At 42.8% G+C, this 27,513-nt stretch overlaps 1 protein-coding gene across 2 annotated transcripts in view; it reads right to left on the bottom strand.

Moving 5' to 3' along the window:
* LOC147035272 (vomeronasal type-2 receptor 1-like) overlaps nucleotides 1-27,513 on the bottom strand; it is a 296,355-nt gene that overhangs the window by 242,728 nt on the left and 26,114 nt on the right. For both annotated transcript variants that reach the window (XM_085896323.1, XM_085896332.1), the window contains exons 5-6: nucleotides 7,618-7,980; nucleotides 7,206-7,433 (exon numbers count right to left, since the gene is read on the bottom strand). In XM_085896323.1, coding sequence (XP_085752449.1) covers nucleotides 7,206-7,433; nucleotides 7,618-7,980 — 591 coding nt within the window. The remainder of the gene's footprint in view (nucleotides 1-7,205; nucleotides 7,434-7,617; nucleotides 7,981-27,513) is intronic.

Genomic DNA, 27,513 nt, shown 5'->3' with positions numbered 1-27,513 from the left:
TATCCTTCTGGCACCATTACAAATTGGTTTGGGTGTTCAAATGCACCACCACTTCCAGTCAAAATTTTTGGTGGATTCTTTATATCACCATGGGTTTTCCTGCTCTTACAGTGAAGTGAAGAAGTACGAAAGAAGTTATTCAGTTGTACATGGCACAGAGATTCAAAACTTCAGTGCAAACAATTTTATGCAATATTCTGCTGACAATGTTGACCACAATGTGAGAAGTATTGACGGCAAGGGTACGTTCCACGGGATGGGAATTGTTGCTATGGTGACACCCGGGACAAAATCATCAAGAACCATTCCAAGAGTGAAAGTCACATCTGGTGATATTGCTTCTGTTGGACGGATAAATGTTCAGCACTTCTTCTCAGAAAGAGATAGCCTTCAGTCTTTCCTCTACCACCCAATAACAACCCCAAATGCGAAAGAACCATGTGCAGATGTAGATCTACTTTGGAAGTCATCGCTGCTGCTGAAAGTCCCAAGACCCCAGTGGTCTGGGTTCATGCAGCTCATCCACAAAGGAGAATATCCTGGTGTGTCGTCGGTCATGTTTCTCCCCATGATTGATTCGGATCCAAACGATCTCACCTGCATTTATTTCCTTCGCAAAGTTCGTTTGACGAAGGTGTTGTATTGACCCCTGTGTATTTATTTATTGGTAAATATGTGTGCGGACAACATTGCGCAAAAACTGCTGGACCGATCTGCATGAAATTTTCAGAGATGATGTGCAGTTACTCAGGGACGCCAGGCGAAGCTTTTTGGAGCGATCGCATCAAAGGTCAAGGTCAAGGTCACAAAAGGTCAAAATCGTTTTTTTGCGATTAAAGTGTCAATTTTGTTCCGATTTACATCAAATCAAGTCCAAAATGTTCAGTATTCAAATCCCGATCCACTGATTTAGCGTATGGTATAGTGTTTGCAACCCTAGTTAGTCTGTGGAAGTCAAAGGTCAAGGGGGTCACCAAAATGGAGTTTTTGATTGGGAAGCGTTGTGGACAACATTACACAAAAACCACTTCGCAGATTGTCATGAAATTTTGTGGATGTGTTTGGCATCACGAGAGAACAAATCGATTAGATTTTGGGAGCGATCGGATCAAAGGTTAAGGTCAAGGTCACAAAAAGGTCAAAATCGTTTTTTCGCGATTAAATTGTCAATTTTGTTTTGATTTACAGCAAATTAACTCCAAAATGTTCAAAATTAAATTCCCCATCCTGTAATATGACAAATGGTGTAGTACTTTTGTCACCCAAGGCAGCGGTTGGGGGTCAAAGGTCAAGGGGGTCACACAAATTCACATTTATATCGGAAAGTGTTGTGGACAACTTAACGCAAAAAAAAACAACAAAACGCAGAGAGGCTTTAATTGTTTTGGATTTGTTTGGCATCATGAAAGGACAAATCCATTAGATTTGTGATCGGATCAAAGGTCAAGGTCACAAAAAGGTCAACATCGTTTTTTCATGATGAAAACGGTTAATATGTTTCCGATTTACATCAAATTAACTCCAAATTGTTCAGTGTTCAATTCCCCATCTTTTGAAATGACACAAGGTATAGTACTATTGTCACCCTAGGTAGTGGTTGTGGGTCAAAGGTCATGGGGGTCACGAAATGCATATTTGTATTGACATGCGTTGTAGACAACTTAATACAAAGGTAACTAGTGGCTGCGGCGAAGGTATGCGCTCTACGAGTGCCTGTTCTAGTTCTACATTAAAATTCATATCTTCCCATGCAAGTCAGTACCAAGCATACCCAGTGGTGACATTTGATCAACCGTTATGGTGGAAGGCACACATAATGGTAGAGAATCTTCCTGAATTGCAACCAACTGTCATTCGTTTGGGAGGCTTCCATACAAAAATGAGCTTCCTGGGATCCATTGGCCACCTGATGAGTGGATCAGGCCTTCAGGAGCTGTTGGAAGTAGTGTATGCTGACAACACAGTGGTACATATGTTCTCAGGAAAGGCAGTCAGCCGTGCAGTTCGAGGTCATTTGCTTGTTGATTCTGCACTGAATACACTGGTGATATCAACTGCATTGAACGTCCCTCTTCCGTCATCATCTGAAAGTGCCGAACCAGAAGAAACTTTCCTCCCTGATGATGACAATGATGATAGGAGTGTTGACAAACCAACCCCATAAGTTACAGGTGATTAATATACGAATACCTCAATATCTTCTAAAATATTTCAAATCAATTAAACAATCTTCTAATAAGGTGGATCGAACAAAGTTGCCACATTAATATTGAGTAATCTCGGAGAGAAAGTGGTCACCGAGAAAAATATGCTAGTAGACAACTGGACGGCGACACTTTGGCTACAGTATATGGACATGATAGACCTCCTCCGCAGATTCATCAAGGCAGAAAGGCTTGGCAATTGGGAACTTCACCTCCAGTGTCTCTATGACATGTTACCTTACCTTGTGGCATCACGGCATAATCTTTATGTCAAAAGTGTGCATGAGTATTTGTAGAAAATGTCCAGGCTTGAGGAAGACCTTCCTGATGTCCACAAATACTTCATGGATGGATGTCATGTTGTACGACGCTCAGATAGGCTTTGGGCTGGCATTTCAACTGATCTTGCAATAGAACAGTGTCTCATGCGTAGTTTGAAAACTAGTGGTCTGACAAGAGGACGAGGATTGACCGAAACCCAACGACTCATATGAATTCTCTCCACTCCATCCAGTGCAGAGATCAATAGTGCCATGCAAAATTTTATGGGAGTAACTTTCAGCACCAGTGAACAACACAAGGAGACCAGCCATGTGAGAATGACCAAAGACCACAGTGACATTCAAGAGCTCTTGCAATATCTGGTACAGCGTAATCCATTCAGTACAGATGGGCCAAAGTCTCTGCGAAACATTGCAACAGGAGTAACAGCACACCCCACTGTGAATTGTGACAATGCCAAACATGTGGGTCAGCAAATACTGCAATCAATGGTAGGCAAGAAGGTGGTTGAATACACATTTAAAAAGAAAAACCAAGCTGTAACAATGGACACCAAAAGCTCCGTGATGATTAGTGATGAAGAAGTCACTATCGATCCGCTACTCCTCTTCCAACGTCTGGTGACTGCTGGTACTAGATTGGATGAATTGCCAGATGTGTTCAGATATGAGCTATGCTCTTACCCACCTGCATTATTTGAATCCAAAGATGTGATGAGGTCAGGAAACAAAGCTAGTTTGGCTGATAGTCTCTGGTCCACAACACTTGAAGATGCCGCCAAACCTTCTGACCAGGTCCAGTATGTTTTGGATGGTGGCACACTTCTCCACAAACTTATATGGACAATGGGCACTTCCTGGGACGAGATTCTGAAAATGTACACCCAGTATGTTACTCGCAAATACGGCAAAGCCATTATTGTGTTTGATGGATACAGCGACTTACCCAGCACAAAGGACTGTGTTTATAAACAACGAAGCAAAGGTTGCATTGGTGCAGCAGTTCACTTTGATGAGACCATGAACCTGCAGACGAAGAAAGACGAATTTCTGTCAAATGTACAAAACAAACAAAGGTTCATTAACTGTTTAGGTAACAGACTGGAGGGAACTGGTTTTGATGTTCAGCATGCCAGGGACGATGCTGAAGTGTTAGTGGTGGAGACGGTTGTTGTTTGTGCGGAGCAGACAAACCATTGTGGTAGCAGACGACAGAGACATACTGGTCCTGCCAATTCACCATGCTGTACATGTCGAAAACAACATATGGTTCCAGCCAAACCCAAAGAAGAAGAATACAAAGGTTCCACGGTGCTGGATCATTGCAGCAACAAGACCACTTGGGGTAATGTATGCAGCAATATCATTTTCGCTCGTGCACTACTCGGATGTGACACCACGTCAAAGGTGTTTGGGATCGGTAAAAGCAAAGCAGTAGTGAAACTAAAGAATGACAACGTCTTTGCTAGACAATCAGAGGTGTTTCTGGATTCCACGTGAAACACGGAGGATGTCGCCAAGGCAGGAGAACTTTGTCTAGTCTCCTTGTATAATGGAGATGACGACGAAAGCCTGGATGACCTGAGGCTTCGCACATTTTATTCCAAAAGCACACGAAGTACTGCAGCAGTTGAGCCACACAGTCTGCCTCCAACATCAGCTGCAGCTAAATATCACAGCCTCAGAGTGTATCAACAGGTTCAAGTGTGGTTCGGCCATGGTGACCAAGTACCTCCAGATCAATGGGGCTGGAAAGTGAGTGAAGGGAAACTGGCCCCAATTTTGACCGACAATACACTAGCACTACAAAAGTTACTGAAAGTGATACGGTGTAATTGCGAAACAGGGTGCTACAGTTTGAGATGTATCTGCCGAAAAAATGGATTGGATTGTTCCATGGCCTGCGGTGAATGTCGTGGGGTGTGTGCAAACATTTCACTGTCGGCTGACACAGACTCGGAGGAAGAACCAACAGAACGTTAATTTGAGTTTTAGATGGCCGTGGCCTCCAGATGTTTCACAACAGATTCAGCTTCAATTGTGATTGTTTAACCCTGGTGTTTTCAGATGTACTTGATGTGTAATACTATGTTATATAATGTACTATTTAAAGTAACATAAATTTTATAAATGCGACACTTCAATATGTGAAATGTTGTTACCGGTACGTACTGTGGCCAGCGCCCGCGGAGCCCGGTCACCGCCAATTTTACGAATGTGGAATCATTCTGACCCATATCAAGTATTTCTATAGCTTTAGATTATGTTTTTAACTTCCAGTGCAAATATCTGATGCTCCTGTCGTATATTAAACAATTGTTTATAAGACTGAAACACATTTTTGTTCTTTTCCATTTTCGATGCATTCAATTTTTTGAATTTTATGGTGGGGGTAAGTTTTCTCAAAAAAAAATGTTCCACTGAATAGATTTTGGTAGATTTTTAATAGAATAGTCCTAGGTACATTAGGAATCATTAAAAAGAGGTTTGAAAACTATTTGAATTTGTTTCGGGTTACCACCTTTATCAGCACAGGGTGCCCGGACTAAAACCAAACTAAAGAGTGGAGATGTAATCAGCCTTGGTACTTAAATGGAAAACATAAAGAATGCGAGAAATATCAAATAAATCTTATTGAAGAAATAACCGGGGTAAAAGTAGATAAAACAAATAAGTGGATACATTTAATTACAAATAAGTTAGAGCATGTAAAGAAAAAAATAAATATCCTTGAATGGACTGAAAACTTTGATGGTTATCAATTAAATAATGGAAAACAATTTACTATAATCTCAAAATGATATGTGGCTCAGGAGGTGGTCAAACAAGAGCATTGCGAGAAGTTTATCATTTTATTTATGCTCAACAAAGATATTTAGACCAAGAACGAAGTTCTAAAATAATATTTGTGAATATACTCGATGGTGATGAATGTATTAAGAAAATTAATTTATTACCTGAAGTAGAACATTGGCTCACTGCATATATATATATATATATATATATATATATATATATATATATATATATATATATATATATATATATATATATATATATATATATATATATGTATCATCTTCTTCTTTCAGCTGCTCCCTTTTGCGGTCGGCACAGCGGATCATCCATTATGATCCGCATTCTGATTTGGCACAGGTTTTACACCGGATGCCCTTCCTGATGCAACCCTGGTCACCTCTTACGACACAGGGATATATATGTATATATATATATATATATATATATATATATATATATATATATATATATATATATATATATATATATATATATATATATATATATAGTATGTTACAAAGTAAGATTTGTGTTAAACCCGACAGAAAATGCATAACCATTAGTCAGAGGGTCTGCTCATAGTCTGAGAGGTCGATCGGTCAAATAAATCACCAGCCGAGTCATACCAAAGACTTTAGAAATGGTTCTTTCTGCTTCTATGCTCAATGCTCAGCACTTAAAAGGATGGACAAAGAGCCATTGGTTGGTAATAACAGTGCAATCTTAAACAGCTGAATGGCCTCCTCCTGCATCAAAGTTCCTTGCAAGGAAACTCCTTATATCCACCATCTGCCCTGGTGTCTCAGCAGATGTCTGATTCTGTGAAGTTATCATCTGCTCCAACCCGATAGAGGAGGCTTAAGTCGATTACCTCAACAGATACATGTATTGGCTTAACAGTTCTGTTTATTCCTGGCCATTTTTCTTTGTAAATTACACACAGTACTTAATTTGCAATCTATTGTAGACTTCATGGCAGTCTTAATTTCGGCAAAGTTTCCGATTCTGCTGAAGTGTAAGTGGCATGCAACGACTTGTGGTATCATATTGTGGTTGTTTTTTTGGCTTCATGTTTTTGTTTGTTTTTTGCAATGATACGAATGCAATACCTCAGGGACAACGTCATTTTCTTGCGTAATAATCATTGCAATCGCTTCAGCCATTTTTGTGCTCGTCTGACTGAAGAAATAAAAAAATTAAGAAGAAGTACAAATCAATGGTTTGGTGATCTCCCAATTAGGTACTTTAACGATGCATTCTGGTGCATTATTCAGTCTTTCTCGTTTTGAAAATGCTCGACAATAAAATGTATGGCTTTGAGAGGCATATGACTTCACTCTTTCGTAGTTTTTCAGCCTTTAATTTTCTTACACATTTGATGGGGTAGTCATTTTTTTCCAGCACCATACCTCTATATGGAGTGCTCCATCATATCAATCGGAAATGTTGATATTAACCAGAAAGAAAGTGAACGGTCATGCATCCACAAAGTATGTAATAATGCCATTTGTAATAAGGGTGTGGTGGATGAGTGGGAGTTTGTTTTGATTTCATCAAGATAAAAGTCAGCAGCTGTAGACATTATTATACATCGATTAAGAATTTTGATTTGAAGTTTCTGGAATCTGAGCACGACCCAGTGAAATTGGATGTCACAATCACATTGTCAATTTCCACATTACTTTATCATGATCTTCGAGCAGGAGTGATAATTTATCTGCTGTACCTGAGCTGTGCAACATCTGCTCTTTGTGCGTGATATTTTCATCATTCACTGATAATTTTGGGATGGACACAATATACCCAAGGTAACCCCTCCTGTCCAAACCCCACAAACCACCTCCATGCCACACTCCCAACTTGCTTGGTTAAAGTTATACTCTATATATAGGTTAGCTTCCGAATTAAAAAGTAAATTTACCTTTGTAGTTCCACCATTCCATTTGAAGGCATCAGGATTGAAAAAGAGTTTCTTGTCAGGTGAAGCATCAGAGTCATAGTGGCCAATTTTTTTGAAAATTATTTTTCCATTTTCATCTCTTTCCCATATTATAAGCTCATGTGGTCCAGGTGGGTCGCCATTTTCATCAAAAAACATTTTAACTCCTGTATTCGTGCTCCATTTCACATTTCGCAAATACAACAATAGCTGAGACAGAGTCCAAACCAATTAAACTCATATTTGAATGGCTGAGAATTACGACACCCAAATAATTTTTTTCTGGATACCCATCTCAAACTCTATTCTTGTGCAAATTTCAGATTGTAGTTTTTCATTCATATGCTCACTTAAATATAAACAGACACACAAAAAGCAAATAGATTGTTCTTACTTGCCATGGTTGAAAATCAGATAATCCGGCACACGATCCATTTTGCAATCGACTGTTTTGGTATGTACACGATTGGATATCCATCAAGGCGTATGCAACAACATATACAGCCTGGTAGGTATTGTGTACATCAAGCAAACTGGAAACATCTGTAAATTGTGAGTAAACTTTGTCTAATGATTCTTTGCCTGAGCATGGTTGAAGACCAATTTTTATACCCTCCAAGGTGCAGCTGAAAATATCTTCCCACAGTTCAACAACATAATCATTTAATGATTTTTCATTCAAAGAAAGTGATTTTTCTTCTGCTTTTGGTTCTTGAACAATCTCAATATTGTCTTCAGTAAAAGAAGTGTTTTCTGCCTATTTTCAACAGGCAAAACAAATAGATGGTTTTCATTGTTTAATATACAACAACTCTGCTTTTAAAAATCACCAGAAATTTACTGCATTTTCTAAATTCATGTAATACCTATTTGTTTTCAAAAATGCAGCAAAACTACGCAAAAGGAAGAACTTTGTGCATATTTTTCTCGGCTTTTGTCAAAATTGCGGCTTGTTGAAGAGCGAGATGATTATCCCAAAATCAAGAATGCTACTTCTTGTCAAAAATGCCTTATCATAAAATCTCTGCTTATGGAAGAGCAAAGTGATTGGTCATTTTGGTGAAACAACTCCGATTGGAAACTTTCTTATAAAATTAAGTGACGGAGTGCGCATTTCTTTTTAGCATATTTCCACATTGATGTCACAATATTGACCAGATGCAGACCTTCTTTTTTATTGTAGAGCATATAAAAATAATCGTTCAATGCTCAAATAGCGGGCAATTAAATTGTCTTACTTGAGCAAGTTGTACAGGAAGTGGCATGAATGTTTGCCAAACATCATAAAAAAATTGATGCTCATGAATGAAACAGACAAAATATAGGGCAAAGGGAAAGCAATTAGATGACAACAACTGGCCTTTCATAAAGTTAACTGTCTTTTGTGAATAAAGAAAGATTCTGAAAAATCAAATTTATCACAGGTTTTCCCATTAAACCAGCTTGAGGAAATGTATTGTAAATCACATGAACAGAAAAACAATCTCAGGATGACTCTGTGAGCCAAAATGGACACAGCAGCTTGGATTAGGTACGAAATTTACTGTGCTCATGAAGGATTTTTGCAAACCATGAGAACTTAGACCTTTACTGCAGAATCAATGAAAATAGCTGGTTCATATTCGTTTTTCTTAATTTTCAGTAAAGCTTTGTACCCTCTCAATGGCAGCTGTATCCTTCCAAAGTTGGAGTGACCAAAACCACACACAATATTTGAGATGAAGCCACACTAAATTCCTACACGATGTTAAAACCACCCTCTTTTGATTTGTCATTGATCTCGCTCTGGACACAACCTAAAACCCTATTTGCTTCAACTAAATCTGCCTGGCATTGTCCTGATTGCTTACCTCCCATATCTATTACCACCCACATATCCTTCTCCTGTGTGATACACTCCAAAATTGCCCTGAGCATCCTTTAATCTTTATTTTCACTATTCTTATCTGTTCCCAGCACCTTATACTTCTTCTTCTTCTTCTTCTTCTTCTTCTTCTTCTTCTTCTTCTTCTTCTTTGGCTCGCTCCCATTTGGGGTCGCCACAGCGTACCCGAAACTTATTTCCAACCTATGAGTAACGTGCTTTGATCCTATTTGTAACGTATCTCCAACGCATATTGACGTCTTCCGGATGACCACAGAACTTACTGAACGTGTTTCTAACTTACAGCTACCGTATAATGGCGTATTGTCAGCATATAGGGGAATTGGTATATAAAAATGGGCATCACAGGAGGAATCCGTCAGTGTTCCAGACTCCATGTTATTTTTTTTTTCTTCGGCATGACGGTGATGTTGAGACTTCGATGTCTAGTGAAGTTACGATTTGAATTGTCGAGCGGCATCCTTTTAATAGGCTACGCCACGTGATTGTCGGCGATACGCTGCCACGTGCTATGCACAAGTTAGACCATCATTGGGCATAGGTTGTGAATGCCAACAACACGCTAAGCATTGGTTGGTATAAGTTATCGAAACGTTCTGTGTACATTACTAATACGTTATGCGTACATCCAACTCGTTATGAATATGCCCAAAACTGAAAAAAAAACATCAATCGTTCAGTGTATGACAGCGTTTTAGATCAATTTTCATACGTTGCCATATGCTGGCTAAAACGTCAAGGTGTGACAGGGCCCTCAGCTATTGGCAATTATCCTAACTGTTCTTGTGTGAATGTTGAAGCAAAATACCTGTTTAATAAGCCTGCCATCTCACTTTCTTCAATAACCACTCTCCCGGTGCTATTCCTTAATGGGCTCACACTTGTCCGAACCTTTTCTTTTCCCCTGATATACTTAATTAGTCCGTGAGAGTTGATCATGGAAAATCGCATCATAAAATGTCTGAAATTACTCCAAACTCCGAATTTGAAAACTACATGACTTACAAAAGTGATGTACACAACGATTTGTAGCATTGATGAACAAGCATTTTATACGAGTGAGGAAAGTGAAAAAAAACGATCATTAAGAAATCGGTGTGGCCTGTTCCCATTCAAGGCATGATTGAGCAAGCCAAAAAAACATGGCGGCTTCAGACCCCAGCAAGGTTAACCAGGAAACGCCTTAAGACTCAGAGAGCGAGGTGGCCGTCGATCGCCTGAGGAAGGATATCATTAAATAATGCCATTAATTATCTACAAAAGGGGTGTTATAATTAACCCAAATACACACTTTTCACTCTTTTTTTTAAATTTTTGTATACCTTGGTCGAGGCTCGTATGAGATCTAACACACAACTCACAGCAAGGAGGCATGAGACAAGAGGGGCGGGAGTGGAAGGGACAAAACAGTGGGGAACAGACACATTAGGTGAACTGTGGAAGGGAGAGGGATGGGGATGGGACGGGGAACATGGCGAAGAGAAGATGGACATTTCAGGGACTTTCAGGAAGGAAAGCAGGAGAAATGAAGGAAGTGGGCTTGGGTGGATTATCGGGGGTAGAAAAGATCGAGGATTTGGATGGGGGAAGATAAGAGGTGGTGGTGAACAGCTGTTTTGAAAGCCTGGAGGGAAGAATGGGAAAGAATAGAGTGAGGAAGTTTATTCCAAAGGCGGGAAAAAAGAGGAATGAAAGAGTGAAGATGAGCAGTGATTCGTGATTTTGGTAGTTTTACCAGAAGGGGGTTGTTGGCGGACCTTGAGCGCCCTGTGGAAATGTGGTGGGGACAAATCGCAGAGAGAGCAGGGGGGGCAAGGCTGGAGAGGAGTCGGTAGAAAACAGAAAGACCACTGACCAACCTGCGGTGATTGAGTGAGAGGCCCAAAGACTCAGCTTCATTGCGGGAGATGCCGATGATCTTAAATGCCCTGGTTTCGACAGCGTGAAGCCGAGAAAGGTGGTAGGCAGGAGCACCAGCCCAGAGGGGAGAGCAGTACTCCATCAGGCTACGGACAAAAGCTTTGTAAGTGGTCAGGAGCTCAAGAGGGCCGAGGAAGGACTTAGCACGATGGAGGATTCCCAGTTGGCGACTGGCTTTTGAGGCGAGGTTGGAAATGTGACTTTCCCAGGAAAGGTCATGGCAGATAGTGAGACCTAGAAGCTTGAAAGAAAAGACTTCTTCCAGAGGATTGTTGAGAAAGTGGATGGGGGGGGGGGGTTGTAAACGGTCCTTTCGAAGAGACATAGTGAGAGTGTGAGATTTGTCTGGATTGAAAGACATGTTCCACGTGTTGGACCAGTTTGTGATTTTATCCAGATCTGCAGTGAGCGCAGAAGCTGCTGCTTGCCGGTCTGAGGGATGACAGATGGTACGGCAGAGGGTGGAGTCGTCGGCAAAGAGAAATAGAGGATTTTCCAGAGAGTCCGAGCGAACATTGATGAAAAGCAGAAAAAGAACAGGGCCCAGAACGCTACCTTGAGGAACTCCAGCCTGCACAGGAAGAGGGGATGAAAGAACTCCATTTAGGGCCACACGTTGACAGCGACAGGAGAGGAAGTCTGCGAGCCATGAGTGGAGATGGCCTTGAATACCATGGGAAGAGAGTTTGGTGAGTAGGGCAGGGTGCCAGACTGTGTCAAAAGCACGTGATATGTCCAGGGATACAGCTCGGATTTCCTGTCTGGCATTGAGGACCTCCATCCATTGATGGGAGAGCAGAAGCAGCATATCCAGGGTAGAGTGACCTGGTCTGAAACCAAATTGATGATTGGAAATCAAGCCATTGGAGAAGAGGAAGGATTTCTTGTCTGAAGTGATGATGGATTCCATCACCTTGCTGATGATTGGGAGAAGGCTGATTGGTCTGTAGTTACAGGGATCTGTTTTTGCACCTGTTTTATGCAGGGCAGTGATGTTAGCAGATTTCCAAGCAGATGGCAGATGACCTTGGGCAAATGAGAGGGTGAATAGAACAGAGAGAGGGTGAGCAAGAGCAGAAGAGCAGGCTTTGAGGACACGTGGGCTGATGCCGTCTGGACCGGTTGCAGTATCTGACTCGAGGTTTGAAAGCAAGCTCTCCACCTTGTCAGGAGAAAAGGATACAGAGTCGAGGGAGAGTTGGGTGCGACTGGGTAAAGTGGGTAGAGATAGTGATGGGTTTAGGACACAAGATTTAGCTGCAAACACCGAGTTTAGACATTCAGCTTTATCACGTGTGGAATCAGCAGTGCGGCCATTTGAGGTAAGGGAGGGGATGGAAGGGGAACATACACCAGAAACAGATTTGATTAAACGCCACCAGAATTTTGAGGAGGGAGAGAGGTTTGAGAGTTCAGACTTGAGATGAGAAAGATGTTGTTTTCTGGCTCTCCTGAGGGTAGATACACACTTGTTCCGAGCTTTGTGGAAAGAACTGAGATTGCCCTCAGTTGGGTTTGCTTTCCATGAGGCAAAGGCAAGTTGTTTCAGGACAACTGCCTCGCCACATGCTTCAGTAAACCAAGGGCGGGAGGAAGGGTAAGACAACTGAACATGAGAGGGGTTAAATCTGTGCATGAGGGAGAGCAAGTTTCTTCGAAAGAATTCCCAGGATGAGTTGATGTTTGAGAAAGTAGTGATAGGAGACCAGTCTGTAAGTTTGATGGCTGCTCGGAGACCCTGCCAGTCGGCTTGAGTGAAATGCCAGACTCGACGGCGGTGAGGTGGTTCTCTGATAGCAGCCAGAGAGATGTCCACTTTGACAAGGACATGGTCAGAAGAACCAATTGGAGCGAAGGAAGAGCAGCAGATATTGTCAGGGAAATTTGTCAAAATCAGATCCAGAAGAGATGGAGTACCATTGGTTGAGATCCGGGTCGGGAAGTTGACCGATTGAGTCAGTCCCAATGAGTCGCAGAAAGCTTTTGCTGAGGTGCCATGGCAGGTGAGAAAGGTACCCACACCTAGCCAACTGGCGTGATGACAATTGAAGTCACCACATAAGAGGAAGAGAGAGTTTGGATGAGAAGATAGAAGATGGTCCATGTTTTCGGATAGTGAGGTGTAGATGGAGTCATCACTGTTCGGTGGACGGTACAGTACACATATAAACATGAGGTGGGAGTGGAGGGGAAGCCGAAGCCAGAGCTATTCCTGGGGGTGTGGGGGAGTGAGAGCAGTGCATGGAGAGTGAGGAATAGAGTCTTTGATGAAGAGAGCAACATCTCCACCAGGACGAGGCTCAGGTCTATCATACCGTAAGAGGGAGTAACCAGGGAGAGATACTTGGGAGTCAGACTCGTCTTGAGAGAGGAAAGTTTCTGTTAGGCAGATAATGTCTGGTTTGTCAGTGGCAACCTGTATGGAAAGATCTGAAAGGTTTGAGCGAAGGCCCCGGATATTTAAGGTCCACACTTTTAATGAAGAGGAAGGGGAGGAGGCTTTGGGTGCAGGAGGTGGAGGGGGAGGGGGAGGGTAGGACAAGGGACGAGGGGGGCAGGTAAGGAAGGTTGCTGAAGGAGTGTGGGGTATTGCAGAATAGCGAGGGGAGGGGGCCGAATGAGGAGGAGAAAAGGCTCTGTGGTGCTGGGGGAGAGGGGGGACAAGAGACAAGGAAGAAGGCAGTTGAGGATTTGAGGAGGTGGAGTGAAGAGATGGAGGTGAGAGGGCAGTGGAGGGAGGCAGGTTGGTGGATGAGAGGGGGGGCAACTTTGAGAAGGAAGAGTGAGGGGGATGAAAGGTGGGAGAAAGGTGAGGTGGGGAATTTTTGAGAGAGGTGAGAGGGAGGCTTGGAGGGAGAAGAGTGGGATGGTTGCTTTGAGAGTGAGAGTGAGGGGTGAGGGGGGTGAGTTGGCACTGAAGTTGGAAAAAAAGAATGGTTGATGGAAAGCGAGCATCCATGGCAAACTGTGGTTTTTAAAAGTTTTAGGTCAGAGATGCGATTTAACACAATTCTTGATGGATGCAATGAAGGCGAATTCAGAGCATGGAGAGAAGAAGTGCTGTAATAGTTGGATTTTTTAGGCAAGGAATGAAGGAGAGGTCGAAATGAGAGCAGTCTGTTAAAATAGCAGAAGAGTAGTGCATTGCGAAACAGTAAAGAGTACCACATGTGTGAGAGAGGAAGATGAAGCATTATAAGATCGTTTTTGTTGTTAAAAATAATGTATGAGAGAGTTCAACAGATTAGGTCATGGAAGTGTAAAAAAAAAATAAAAAAATCGAGGAAGAAGACGAGGAGGAAGTTAAGAGGAAGAAGAAGAATCAGAATCGGGAGAAGGTGAGCGTGTTGTTGTTGTTGGGTATATATATATATTTTTTTGTTGTTGTTGTTAATATTAATGTATGAGAGAGTTCAACAGATTAGGTCATGGAAGTGTAAAAAGAAAATCGAGGAAGAAGACGAGGAGGAAGTTAAGAGGAAGAAGAAGCAGAATCGGGTGAAGTTGAGCGTGTTGTTGTTGTTGTAGGGTATTTTTTTATTTTATTTTATTTTATTTTATTTTATTTTATTTTATTTTATTTTATTTTTTTGAGATAAGAAAGAGATTAGTTGGGAGAATGGGGGATGTTTGGAAAGTGGGGAGGATCAAAATTGAAGGTAATGGGGAGGATAGAAATTGAAGGTAATGGGGAGAAAAAACAAACAAACAAACAAAAAAAACGATCGAACACTGAGTGGAACTGGTAGGCCTCAAGCCTAGGCCTAGGCCTCAAGCACCAGGTAAGAATGTCGACAAAAATACTCACAAAATAGCACGATTTTTGAAACTAAACCGAACTAGCAACACACAGTAACATGTAGGTGAGAAAATTAAACAGTTAAAACGGGACAAATAACAACCGGAAACTTAGCTTTGAGAACGTCAGCAGGGAGCCCCGAAGAAGACCTCTCGCTGCTACAAAACCAGAACCGGAACCTCTTAAAACTCCTTGGAGTTTTCTTATGATTGCAAAGTTTCAGGCTGCTAGGTTTTATCGTTTTGGAGTTATGGAGGAGACACACACTGACACACACACACACACACACACACACACACACACACACACACACACACACACACACACACACACACACACACACACACACACACACACACAGCCTCTTATTAGTTTTTATATATATATATATATATATATATATATATATATATATATATATATATATATATATATATATATATATATATATATATATATACACATGACATGGCCAAAAGTACGTGGACACCTGCTCATTAAGCATATCATTCCAAAATCAATGGGCATGAATATGGAGTTTGTCTCCCCCCCCCCTTCGCTGCTTCAACAGCCTCCACCCTTTGTGGAAGTCTTTCTACTCGAGGTTGCAACATTGCAGTGGGGATTTGCTTCCACTCAGTCACAAGAGCATTTGTGAGGTTGGGCACTGAAGTTGGGCGATTAGGTCTGGCTTGCAATTGGCATTCCAATTCATCCCAAAGGTATCCAATGGTGTTGAGGTCAGGGTTCTGTACAGGCCAGTCAAGTTTTTCCACACCAATCTCGAAAAACTATTTCTGTATGGACCTTGTTTTGTGCATGGGGGCACTGTCATGCAGAAACATGAAATTGCCTTCCCCAAACTGATGGCGCAAAGTTGGAAGCACAGAATAATATAATTGTATGTTGTAGCAATAAAATGTCCTTTCACATGAACCAAGTGGCTTTGCCTGAATCATGAAAAACAGCCCCAGACCATTATTCCTCCTCCACCAAACTTTACAGATGGCACTATGCATTCGGGCAGGTAGTGTTCTCCTGGGATCTGCTAAACCCATATTTGTCCTTCGAACTGCCAGATGGTAAAGTGCGATTCATTCTCCAGCAAATGCATTTCCACTGCTCCAGAGTCCAATTGCAGTGAGCTCTACACCACTCCAGCTGACTGTTGGTAATGCACATGGTGATCTTCGGATTGGGTGCAGCTGCTAGCCATGGAAACCCATTTCATGAAGCTCTCAACAAACAGTGATTTTTCTGACGATTCTTCCAGAGGCAGTTTGGAACTCGGTCATGAGGGTTGCCACCGCCGACAGATGATTTTACCACGCTACGCGATTCAGCACTCAGCAGACCTGTTATGTTATCTTGTGTGGCCTCCCACTTCGCTGCTGAGCTGTTGTTGCTCATACACATTTCCACTTCACAAGAACAGCACTTACGTTGCCTCGGGTGGCTCAAGCAGGGCAGAAATTTGATGAACTGACTTGTTGAAAAGGTGGCAACCTAAGGCAGTGTCACATTGAATGTCACTGAGCTCTTCATTATGGCCCATTCTACTGCCAATGTTTGTCCATGGAGATTGCAACCACTAATTGAGATTCTTTTTGAAGAAGCAATAGACTGACTACTCACATGAGTAACCAAAGTTATACCCTTAATTATTGGTTAGGTTGCTTTTTAAAATGGGATGAATGTGAAATTGCAGTCAGATGGGGGGAAATTATGTATTTATTGGGATAATGGAGACACAGCTACCATCTTGCTAATTGTTTCACATTGTTATCGGCAGATGGAACAAAAGTTTTGAACAGGGTTGAGGAAATTGTGGCCGAGGGAGAAATATGCAAAAAGGCATGCAAATGGTTTATGGCTGTGGATTTAACAATAGACTGTATTTGGACAGAAAAACTTGCCTTGTACATGGCCACATTGGCCATTGGGCCAGAGAGTGCCCAAACAAAGATAGACCAATATGGCAACAACCTTCACCACAAATTCAAAACCCAAATTTCAACTTGTGGGCCGAAAATCATGCTGTGTTGACCATGCAAGAACCATTCCCGCAGCAGCAACAATAGGGGGGCCTGGTGAAACATCATCAGTATTACTGCTCCTAAATTCTAAACCTTCAGATGAACCGACTTAATTTGATGGTTGCAGGACAAGAAATCCCATTTCTGGTAGATACAGGCACCACCCACTCGGCAATTAAACAAAGTGACTTCCCAAATGTTCTGTTGTCGCAGGCACTTTTAACTCGAGAACTATGTGTGGAACTAGAACCTCTGTCTGGACAGCATGCATTTTTAAAGTACTCTTGACAGGATCTATTTGGAAATGCCCCTGTCATCATGTCAAACTGTTTTGAATTTGCTGCAGACAGCCCTTGTATATTGGTGGAGTTTGAATGATGATCGTCTTTCCAGTACTTTGAAAGCTCATTTTGCAAAATTGATGGATTGTGTGTCTCAAGTACAGGACTGGATAATTCATAACCAGATATACCTTTCACAGTGGAAGCCTCGTCTGTACTGTACAGCATACTATGATGCAAAGGGTGATGATGCAAGTTATGCAGAGAAAGCATCTCCACACCTACCACAAAGGTATGATGTAACATTGGGATCATTGTGGAAAGGACAACAGGGAAGAGGTATGGAGGTGTATCTTTCTCTGCAATAGCTGGAAATACTTAATCAACCACCTGAGATAACACTACATGTCACTCTATTTGTATCCAAAGGCTATCAGGCCAAAGACCTAATGGAGTCCAATGATCACTAACAGATAGACAAACAGGGGTGACAACATAGCATCTGTCCACCTTCGGTGGCAGAGGTAATTATGTGATTCGAGATTCAACCCAGGAGACTCAAAACTTGACTTATTATGTAATTGTTGTTGTACATGACAAAAGCATGCATATTTGCATGCATAATATATAGATGATCTCTTATATGAAGATCATTGCTCAGGCCGTCATAAAAATGATATAATAATGGTGCATACATTGTTGTCTTGAGATGACATGTTGACCTTGAGGTGTGCACACTCTACATTAAGCTGTCTCACCTGCATTTTAATCTTAGCCCAGCTATAAACTGTCATCCCTGTGTTTTGCTGGCAGGGCAAGGCATCAATGTATGTGCCAACCCTCGGATAGATGTTAAGTGGGTGTCCCATATGCTGGCATTAATTTGTGTATGTTAAAGATCCCACATTCTCCTTCTCGAAGAGTTGGTGAGCTATCGCCAGCACCCTGTCCAACAAATTCCACCTTGTACTAACCTCACGTTTCCCTTGTCCCAAGGGAACACACTTCAAAAGGATTAATTCCACAATGGGATTCACAACACACCTTAGCTGGGCATGTGATTAGTAGTAATAGTAAGTACCTCCTTGTACCACATGCCGTTACCACTGTCCCACTAAAAGCAAACACACATTGCTTTTCAGCCTCACATGCAGCTGTGTGTGAACCTGTGTTGATAGTTGCACCTTATATCACAATTCAGCGATGTCCGCCATTGAACCCTGCTTCTATCTTGCCTAGCGCTGACGATGGAAAACCGCATGACTGCTTTGTTGTCATGGCTTGCTCGTCTGGCACATGGAGTTATCCATTTGAGCAAAGGGGGATGTGTGCATTAATTTCAGAATATTGCTATGCTTCCGGATTTACACCTATAGCTGAAAAGTACTCTAAAACTTTCTGAATTTGTCAGGAGCATAACCCAGGGAAAGGACCAAATGCTGTTCTTGAAGTACACCCACCATCCATGGGCCCCTTTGTACATATACAAATGGATTTTGTTTAAATGCCAAAATGTGTGGTTATGAGTACATCTTTGTAGTAGTCAATATGTTTTCTACATGAGTCGAAGCTTATCCATGCAGAAAAGATGATGCAACTACAGTAGCTGAAGTTCCAATTAAAGATTTCATATACTAATTTGGCACACCTTGTAAACCTGAAAAAAGAAAGATAACAAACATTTCGAGATCGGTGAACTCATTTTATGTGACAGATAGTACAGGAATTGTGTACAGCAGTATTTGTGTTGTCTATATCATCGACAATCAGCTGGAGTAGTGGAAAGATAGAAGGGAATTCTAGAAAAATTAATTAGCAAAACATTTGCAGCCAGACAGGTTTAAAATGGCCAGATGCCTTATCTATAGCTTTAATTGCAATGAGATCAACTTCAAATATAAAAACAGGCTTTGCCCCACATTGATTTCTTATGGGACACTGAATGAGGTTGCATTTGTTTGAGGTTGCAAATGGACAATACCATGTTTGTATTCTGTACTGCTCAAACGAATGCTCTCAAAGCCTTTCATTCGAAGGTAAAGGAAGCATTGCTGGAGCCAGCAGTTGCTGATTGCCACGGTTTCCAGCCTGGAGACTTTGCTTTGATAAAATCTCACACAAAAGAAAGAATGCTCTCCAACCAAGATAGATGGTACCCCACCAAGTTTTGCTGGCTGCCCATGCAGTGCTAAAATGCTGGGACAGGGCTGCATGGATCCACTCCTCTCAGTGCGGGAGGGCTTGTGGCAACAAAGGAAAATTCACTGAAGAGCTATGAACTTATGTTTCACAGTTGCTGTGACTACTTATTTTTGACAGTGGTGCCATGTTCTTCACAGCTCGAATCATGTTAATTCTATGCTAATAAGACTGGTGGAAAATTGTACGATGGATTTTAAAATAGACACCACATAGATTCAAACAAACGAAGAATGCATATATTCCAAAAAATATGCTCACATGCGGCTATCATCAGTACTCATCACACTCTTTCATGCAACGATGCATCTGTATCTTGCAAAACAGACATGTACCAATTCCAATCTAATATACAAAGCTTTATGAACCACTGACTCAATGATTGATATGAAAGATCGCTGCCTTCTGGGTGACGTAGAAAGCTGAAAGTGTATGTGCCAATGGACATCAAAGCCAGTACACCGGGAAGAAATCACAGAATCGTCGGAAAACATCCATAAATTAAAATATACTGTATATATAAATGAAAAAAAAATTATGGCGAGTGACCCGAAGCAATGGGGAAGCACGTTAATTTTGTTTGCCAACGAATATCAAAGTCGAGACACGAGGAAAAAAAATCACAGAACCGTCAAGACGGCATCCGTAAATGAAAACATAAATAAATGAAAAAAATTAACGAAAAATCAAATGCATTGTATGCTTACACAATGTGTAAGCACACCCCAATAGTATTTACATAGCACTGACCCACACATAAATCAGTCACAGAGGGATAGATGTAAAAGGGAACTCGAGGAAAGACAAATTGCAGTCACAAGGCTTTCATGGAATTAATGCACATGGGATCAATACATACTTAGCCATCTCTCCACAACATTCCAGGAACATGGACAAAAATAGTTGCTGGGTTTGCATTCATGCCCCACACTCGACACAATTTGAAACTAGAACGGGCACTCATAGAGCGCATACCTTCGCCGCCACTACTTTTTTTGTTCTTGGCATGAGTGTGGGGAACTGGTTTGATGCTGGTTTCATGCAAATTGAATAAGAATTGACTGAGTTATGCCGAAAACAGCATATTTTTCAAGGGCCTGACCCCCCCGACATTTTACCCCAACCGGTGACATGTGTTATGACATCTTTGTGTCACAAGATTGGGCATTAAATTCTGAACATTTTGGTGCTGGGTTCATGTAAAGCGGACAAGAATTGACCGCGTTATGACAAAAACCGCATATTTTTCAAGGTCGTGACCCCCCTGACCTTTGACCCCTAACCAGTAACAAGAGTATGGGCGTCATTGTATCATATTGCATATCACAAGATGAGGCATTGAATTCTGAACATTTCGGCGTTAGTTGCATGCAAATTGAATAAAAATTGACCGTGTTATCGTAAAAAGACGATTTTGACCTTTTCGTGACCTTGACCTTGACCTTTGAGGCAAACGATCCCAAAATCTAATCGCATGCTTCCTGGCTAATAACCAATCATCCCACCAAATTTCATGCAATTCGGTTTAATACTTTTTGAGTTATACGAATCACAAGATTACAAATAAATAAATAAATAAATAAATAAATAAATAAATGCACGCCGACCAAAACATAACCTTTCGCAGAATGCGAAATGAAAAAAAAGAATGCAGAATGAAAAAAAAAATGGACCGATGAAAGTTAATTGGAAATGTTGTGAAGGTAGATAGAGGGGTAAAAGGTAACAAATCAAATAGGTATATAATGTGTCCAGGTGACTTTCAACCCAATAACTTGCTGTGAGAAAAAAGTCTTTACTTTGTATAAAGAATAATTATTTTATGTTAAAGGAATTTGAACATGCTGTGAATAAGAAATTGAAACAGCTTTGAAGTGACCACAAAATGAGATAAGTACCGAGGAGCCATGAACTCTGGAATGAAATCAAATGGATCCAATACTGACCGAGCTAGAATCATAAATAACAGGCAGCTTGCCTTGCAGCTTTAGGAGGGAGGGATAATGTGAAGCAGGACGAGGCACGGTTATGTGTTGAGGCCCATTGCATTTCAAAATCGGCAATGCAAGAGAGGTTTAGTGGAGGTGGATATAATTGTACCAACTTTGCAAATGGATATTGTACTGTACTGTACTGGGAGATACTTAGCAGGCAGACACGAAGCGGAGGAACAGTCGAGCCGGGCTGTGTTGCACGAGTGCGAGCGCGGGCGTACTGTGCCCGCGGCTCTCCTTTATTCCGTACGCGGTACACTCACGAGCCGGCCGACTCCAGCATTACTACGACGCCTCAGACGGCGTGCACACCTCATATCCCTCGCCGAACCCCACGGCCACTCCTCCACCATCACGCCCATCATGCATCATCATCATGCCCCTCCCCGTGGGCATGGCTACACCACAGATATTACCCTCCTCACAAACTCTACAAGCAACCTCCACACTTTGTAGTCATGGGTGACGTTCAGTGACTCATTTATTTGACTAGACCACAAAATATTCTCATTTCTGGCCAGCACCTGGGAAACTCTACCTGTCAATATTAAGTAACTAAGGAAACAAAAAAATATGACCATCACAGGGTCATTGGGTAACTCGAATATCAGAATAGATCCATGGAAGATCAATTTACTGAACCACAAGCAGATTTAAATAACGTGTTTCATATCTGGGCATAAAGCATATGCCTGGCTTCCTTACTATTAGCCAGGTTTCTGTTATTTAGGTTGTGGTACCTCACATGTGTTTGCTTACCCACTCTCCATTTCAAACCCCAAGCCAGAGTAAAAGAGCCATTACTGAGACTGAAAGATTCTTCATGATTGGCTTTCCTTTGTATGGCAGTTGGAAGGTGACTCATGAACTCATTGACATGGTGGAAGCCCTGGAATTACTTGCCAACGAAACTGCCAATAGCCTTGCTGACCTCAATGCTGAAATGATTGCTCTGTGGACAGTAATGATGCAAAATTGCATTGCTTTGGACTTGTTGCTTGCAGTGCAAGGTGAAACCTGTGCTGTTGTGAGGTCTGACTGTTGTACTTACATCCCTGTCAAATCAGAGCACATCACAAGTATGGCTGCCAAGATCAAGGAAGAGGGAGCAAAGTTCCATGATTAGCACACGAGCAATGGGATAATGGCCTGGCTAACAGGAGTTTTTGGGAGTTGGGCAGCTAAAATATTGGAGTGGATTTTTGTAGGACTAGTGATAACAATCATTGTGATAATACTTATAAAATGTGAAACAGCCTTATTTTCTGTCTGCATTAAGAAAGCCACAACTTCTGTAATGATTTCTCAATCAGTACCTGTCTACGTTGAACTGGACATCAACAAGGAAATTGATAATCAACGAAAATTGACATTGAAGATCTGTAAAGAAATGATACTTCAATACCCATATTTGAGTCATTAGGCATGCCTCCTGTAACCATAAGCAGACACCTTTCTCGAGAAGATTGATGATCGTAAGAACAAATTATTAAGGAATTATATTCTGGGCTATGTTGAAAATGGCTGGTTTTATTGATGCCGGGAAAGATCTCAGTTGTAGGGACAACCTAAGACAGGCACAATCACATAACTGCCCTTTCCCAGATTTATCTGGTGGACCAATGCATTCAAATCTGCCCTTGAAGATGGTGATGCCCTGGAAAAGGGTAAATAATCCCAAATTCAGTTTTCATTTGAAATCTTCCAAATTTAATTTGCCACAAATTGTCCTAGAAAGTACAAAAGGTGGGAATGTAGACGTAAAAAAAAAACCCTTGCACATGGATATTCATCGTACATTACATTTGCGCTCTTCAAAGCATATATCTGCTTTTAGTACTAATGATTTGCTATGTATTAATTAAATTGACTGAATATATGAAATTATCTGTAACTATAAATGAGTTCCATTGGAAACATAAATGAGTTCCATTGGAAACTTAAATGCACCAATTACTACATGATTAATTTAACTTTTACATATTATGATTCAACTCACAACTTAAAGAATATAAGTACCTGGTTCTTTGTATGAAAAGCCACTGGAACAGCAGGTTCTCTTTGGTGGTGTCAGGGTGTTACTCAAGGAATATTTTGTATTCTCATATCTGCACTGGGATCTTGTTGGTGTGGTCGTTCAGATCCTTTAATCTGTGCAGCTATTTGTACTAAATTACAGTTTGAACTTTGCTTCACCCAACCTTTATCTCCCTTGGACCTTGAGTAATTGTTTGTGCTTTCTTTCCATTGGTTGAACTTTGTTTCACCCAATTCTTATCTGACTTGAGGCCTTTAGTAAGCTACTCCCCCTTAACCAAGAGACTGACCACAGCTGTTTCTTACCTTATCTTGTTTGTTCAACCATCTCGCTCTCCGTCCCCCCCCCCCCCACTTGTCCTTGTTTGAGTATAAAATAACTCGGGCTGGGGCACTCAGTTACAAAGGCTGAGCGCTATTATGGCATATTCCTTTCTCCATACATGTATGTTTAAGTGATTCAACTCCATAATAATAAACTTGTTAATTTAACATTGAGTGAGTTTTCTTCCACAGGGTCAGGTCAGGTATGGGAGCATGTGCCAGAACAGCGCGTCGCTGCGTCCACTTTCCGCCGGTACTCCAGGGGCCTCCGTTTGGCCATCCCCCAGGCAGATGCCAGGCCCATCCCCATCTCCTTGAGATGATGGTCAACCTGTTGCAACCATGAGGCACATGGTCGGCCCACTGGCCTCCTCCACTCATGAGACTCCCTCGCTGAGAGAATCTGGTGAGCAGGATCAGCGTCAGGAAAACGGGCCACATGTCCATACAGCCACAACTGACGCTCACGGACTATGCAGGTAACAAATCTCATCCGAGTCTCTCTCAGCAACCGCTCGTTGGACACAAAATCCGACCAGCGAGAGCCAAGGATTCTCCGAAGAGACCTGGTACCAAAGGAATTAAGTCTCCATCTCAGATCCTTGGTCAGAGTCCAAGACTCGCACCCATAGAGCAAGACTGGAAGTACCAAGGACCTGAAGACTCGGACTTTCGTCCTCCCGCACAGGTACTGGCAGCGCCACACCCCATGATCCAGTGAATCCATGACTCCCCAGGCCCGACCCAGACGTCTATTGACCTCTGACTCGCAGCCAGCAGAGACATGAATATCACTGCCAAGGTAAGTGAATCTATCCATGACCTCAACATCCTCACCACAAACAGACAGACAGGACAGCAGCATCCAAGATGTCACCGAAAGCCTGGATCTTAGTTTTGACCCAAGAAACCCGTAATCCCAATGGCTCCGACTCCTCATTCAGCACCTCGAGGGCCTCCAAGAGGATGTCTAAAGTCTTCGCAAAGATGACTCCATCATCTGCAAAATCAAGGTCCGAGATCTTGACATTCCCAAACGATGCACCGCAACTTGATCTCTCCGACATCCTCCCTAAAATCCAGTCCATACAAGTGCTGAAAAGTGTGGGGGCAAGTACACATCCCTGACGAACTCTAGTAACAACTGGAAATAAGTCAGAGATGGTACCACCACACTTGACAGCACTCTCAGTACCAGAGTAGAGTTCAGACATCAGATCGATCAGTTTTGGTGGCACCCCACGAAGACCAAGAATCCTCCAGAGGACATCCCGATTCACTGAATCGAACGCTTTACAGAGATCAACATAGGCTGCAAGCAGCCCCTGCCGAAACTCTCGTCTGTGTTCGGTGAGGACACGAAGTGCAAGGATACGGTCAATCGTTGACCTCTTTGGTGTAAAGCCTGACTGCTCTGGACGCTGGTGCTCAAGCAGATGGTCGCGAACCCTATCAAGAATCATCCGAGCAAAGACCTTGCCCGGCACTGAGAGCAGCGTCAACCCTTGGTAGTTGTTGCAGTCTTGGCGATCACCCTTCCCTTTCCAGAGAGGGACAACAAGCCCCTCTTCCAGTCATTTGGGATGATGCCTGTGTTCCAGGCAGAGCACAAAACTGCATGCAATGACACGAGTGCAGCATTTCCACCAGCCTTGAGAAGTTCGGCATGGATGCCACAGATCCCTGGAGCTTTGCCCCGTTTCAACTGGTTCACCGCAGCCCGTGTTTCCACAAGCGAAGGTGGACCACAGTTGATTCGAGGGTCAGCAACAGGGATTGTAACACCCTTGACATCCAACTCGACAGCTGGGGGATCAGCCTGGTACAACCGCTCAAAGTAACCGGCCCAGCGGGCCTTCACTTCAGACTCCTCTGTCAAGAGCCTACCACTCTCTGCTCGAACTGCAGTGCTCTGAGGGATGGGCTTGGATGAACGTAATGCGCGAATTCCCCTGTAAGCGGGACGAGAATCACCTGTCCACAGGTGATGCTCTACCCCCTCATAGATTCCTCGCACATAGGCCTCCTTGTCCACCCTCATTGCACGTACAGTTTTACGCCTCAGCCCCCTGAACAGCTCAGATCTGCCATTCAGCCTGGCCCTGCGACTCTGGTCAATGGTATCCAGTGTCCCTTGAGAGACAAAATTCTTCTTTGCCCTGCGGTGAGCTCCAAGGCATCCACCGGCAACATCAAGGACGGTGGTCTTGAAGGCGCTCCACAACTCTTCAGGACCCCCCAAAGCACCCAGACCCCCCAAGTGTCCACTCAGCCTGTTCGCAAACTCCTCAGCTACTCTCTCATCCCTGAGCTTGGCAACATCCAGCCTAGGCTGGGATGGTACCATTCTCCAGGATTTATGGTGCAGCTTTAGCATTGCTACAACAAGCCTGTGGTCAGTATTGAGGAACTGAGCACTCCGGTAGAACCTGCAGTTCTGGATCATCCTCCAACGACCGTCAATGAGGACATGGACATTCTCCTTTGCCACACCACCAGCGTTGGAATACCAAGTCCAGCGATGAGCTTGTGGGCGCTGAAACCATGAACCAGCCACCCTAAGTCCATGACTTCTTGCAAAGTCAAGGAACTTAGTGCTATTCTGGTTCATAGTTCCTGGCCCATGGGGACCAACACACACCTCATAACCATCCCTATCAGTTCCAGTCGATGCATTGAAATCCCCCAAGACTAGAAGTGTATCTCGTCTGGGGCACAGATCAACCACAGACTCGAGTGTGGCGTAGAATGCATCCATCACGGTGAGATCACTCGCCTCAGTCGGAGCATAAACAGAGACCAGGGAAATGACACCTAAGGAGTGACGAATCCTTAATCTCATAATACGCTCGTTGACCGGTGTTACCTCAATTATCATTGGGGTCAGCTTATTGGACACAGCTACAGCAACTCCTTGGGTATGGTAACCATCAGAGCGACCAGACCAATAGTAGGTGTAACCACCCACCATTATCTCGCCGCAATCCGGTCTCCGAACCTCAGAGAGAGCTGCAATCCCGATGTCCAAACGCTTGAGCTCAGATGATAACAGAGACAGGTTATCATCCTCTCTTAGGGATAGGACATTCCAGGCACCCACCCGAAGGGACCGCCTCAGGTTAACCCAAGGAGACCACCGTCTGGTGGATGACACCTCAGCACCACTCCGACACACTCTTCCGCAATCTGACCCAGGGATGTTACCCCGTGGTTTCCCTCCTATCAAAGATTGGGAGTCCCGAAGGCTTTGCCCCAATCCCGTCATCCGGTGAGCTGCCCTGCGAAGGGAAGCTGCACAGGAGGTACTCCCACGGAGTGGGTTTTCAGATTTTTTTGCGTTTTTGCGTTTTGCGGAGTGAAGGGTTTTACGGTGGCCAGAGTGCAAATCCTGCCACCAACCTCCTACTAAGAAGTGACCCAACTGCAGGAGGACGTCCGCAGACACAGTTGGGCACTAGATATGGATGTCCGTTGGCTCACAAAGAGCTCCTCTGCCCTTTGACAGGTTTTGTTTTTAATCCTGCTGGGTGTCCATATCCAAACACCCTCCTCACCAGAAAACCTGTTGGGGGAGACGGTTTAGTCGCCGCCAACCCGACCATGGAACAGGTTAGTACAGGTTTACATGGTACCTGTAGCAGGTCACAGATCGAACCTGACCTGACAGCATTTCATTTACATCAACACCTAACATTGTCTTGAATGTCAGTTTCTAATTTTCTTTTCAAAAACGACAATAGCTGTGATTAAAAAACAGTAATTTACATCACCATCTACTGTCTCGCCATGGCTTACAAAAATCAATGTGGTCCATC

Source organism: Eptatretus burgeri, chromosome 1 (assembly GCF_056783735.1).
Source record: "Eptatretus burgeri isolate ZD-2024b chromosome 1, Ebu_testis_v1, whole genome shotgun sequence".
In the NCBI taxonomy this organism is placed as follows: Eukaryota; Metazoa; Chordata; class Myxini; order Myxiniformes; family Myxinidae; genus Eptatretus; species Eptatretus burgeri.
The sequence above is the reverse complement of the archived record's forward strand: the minus strand, read 5'-3'. Positions and strand labels throughout refer to the sequence as shown.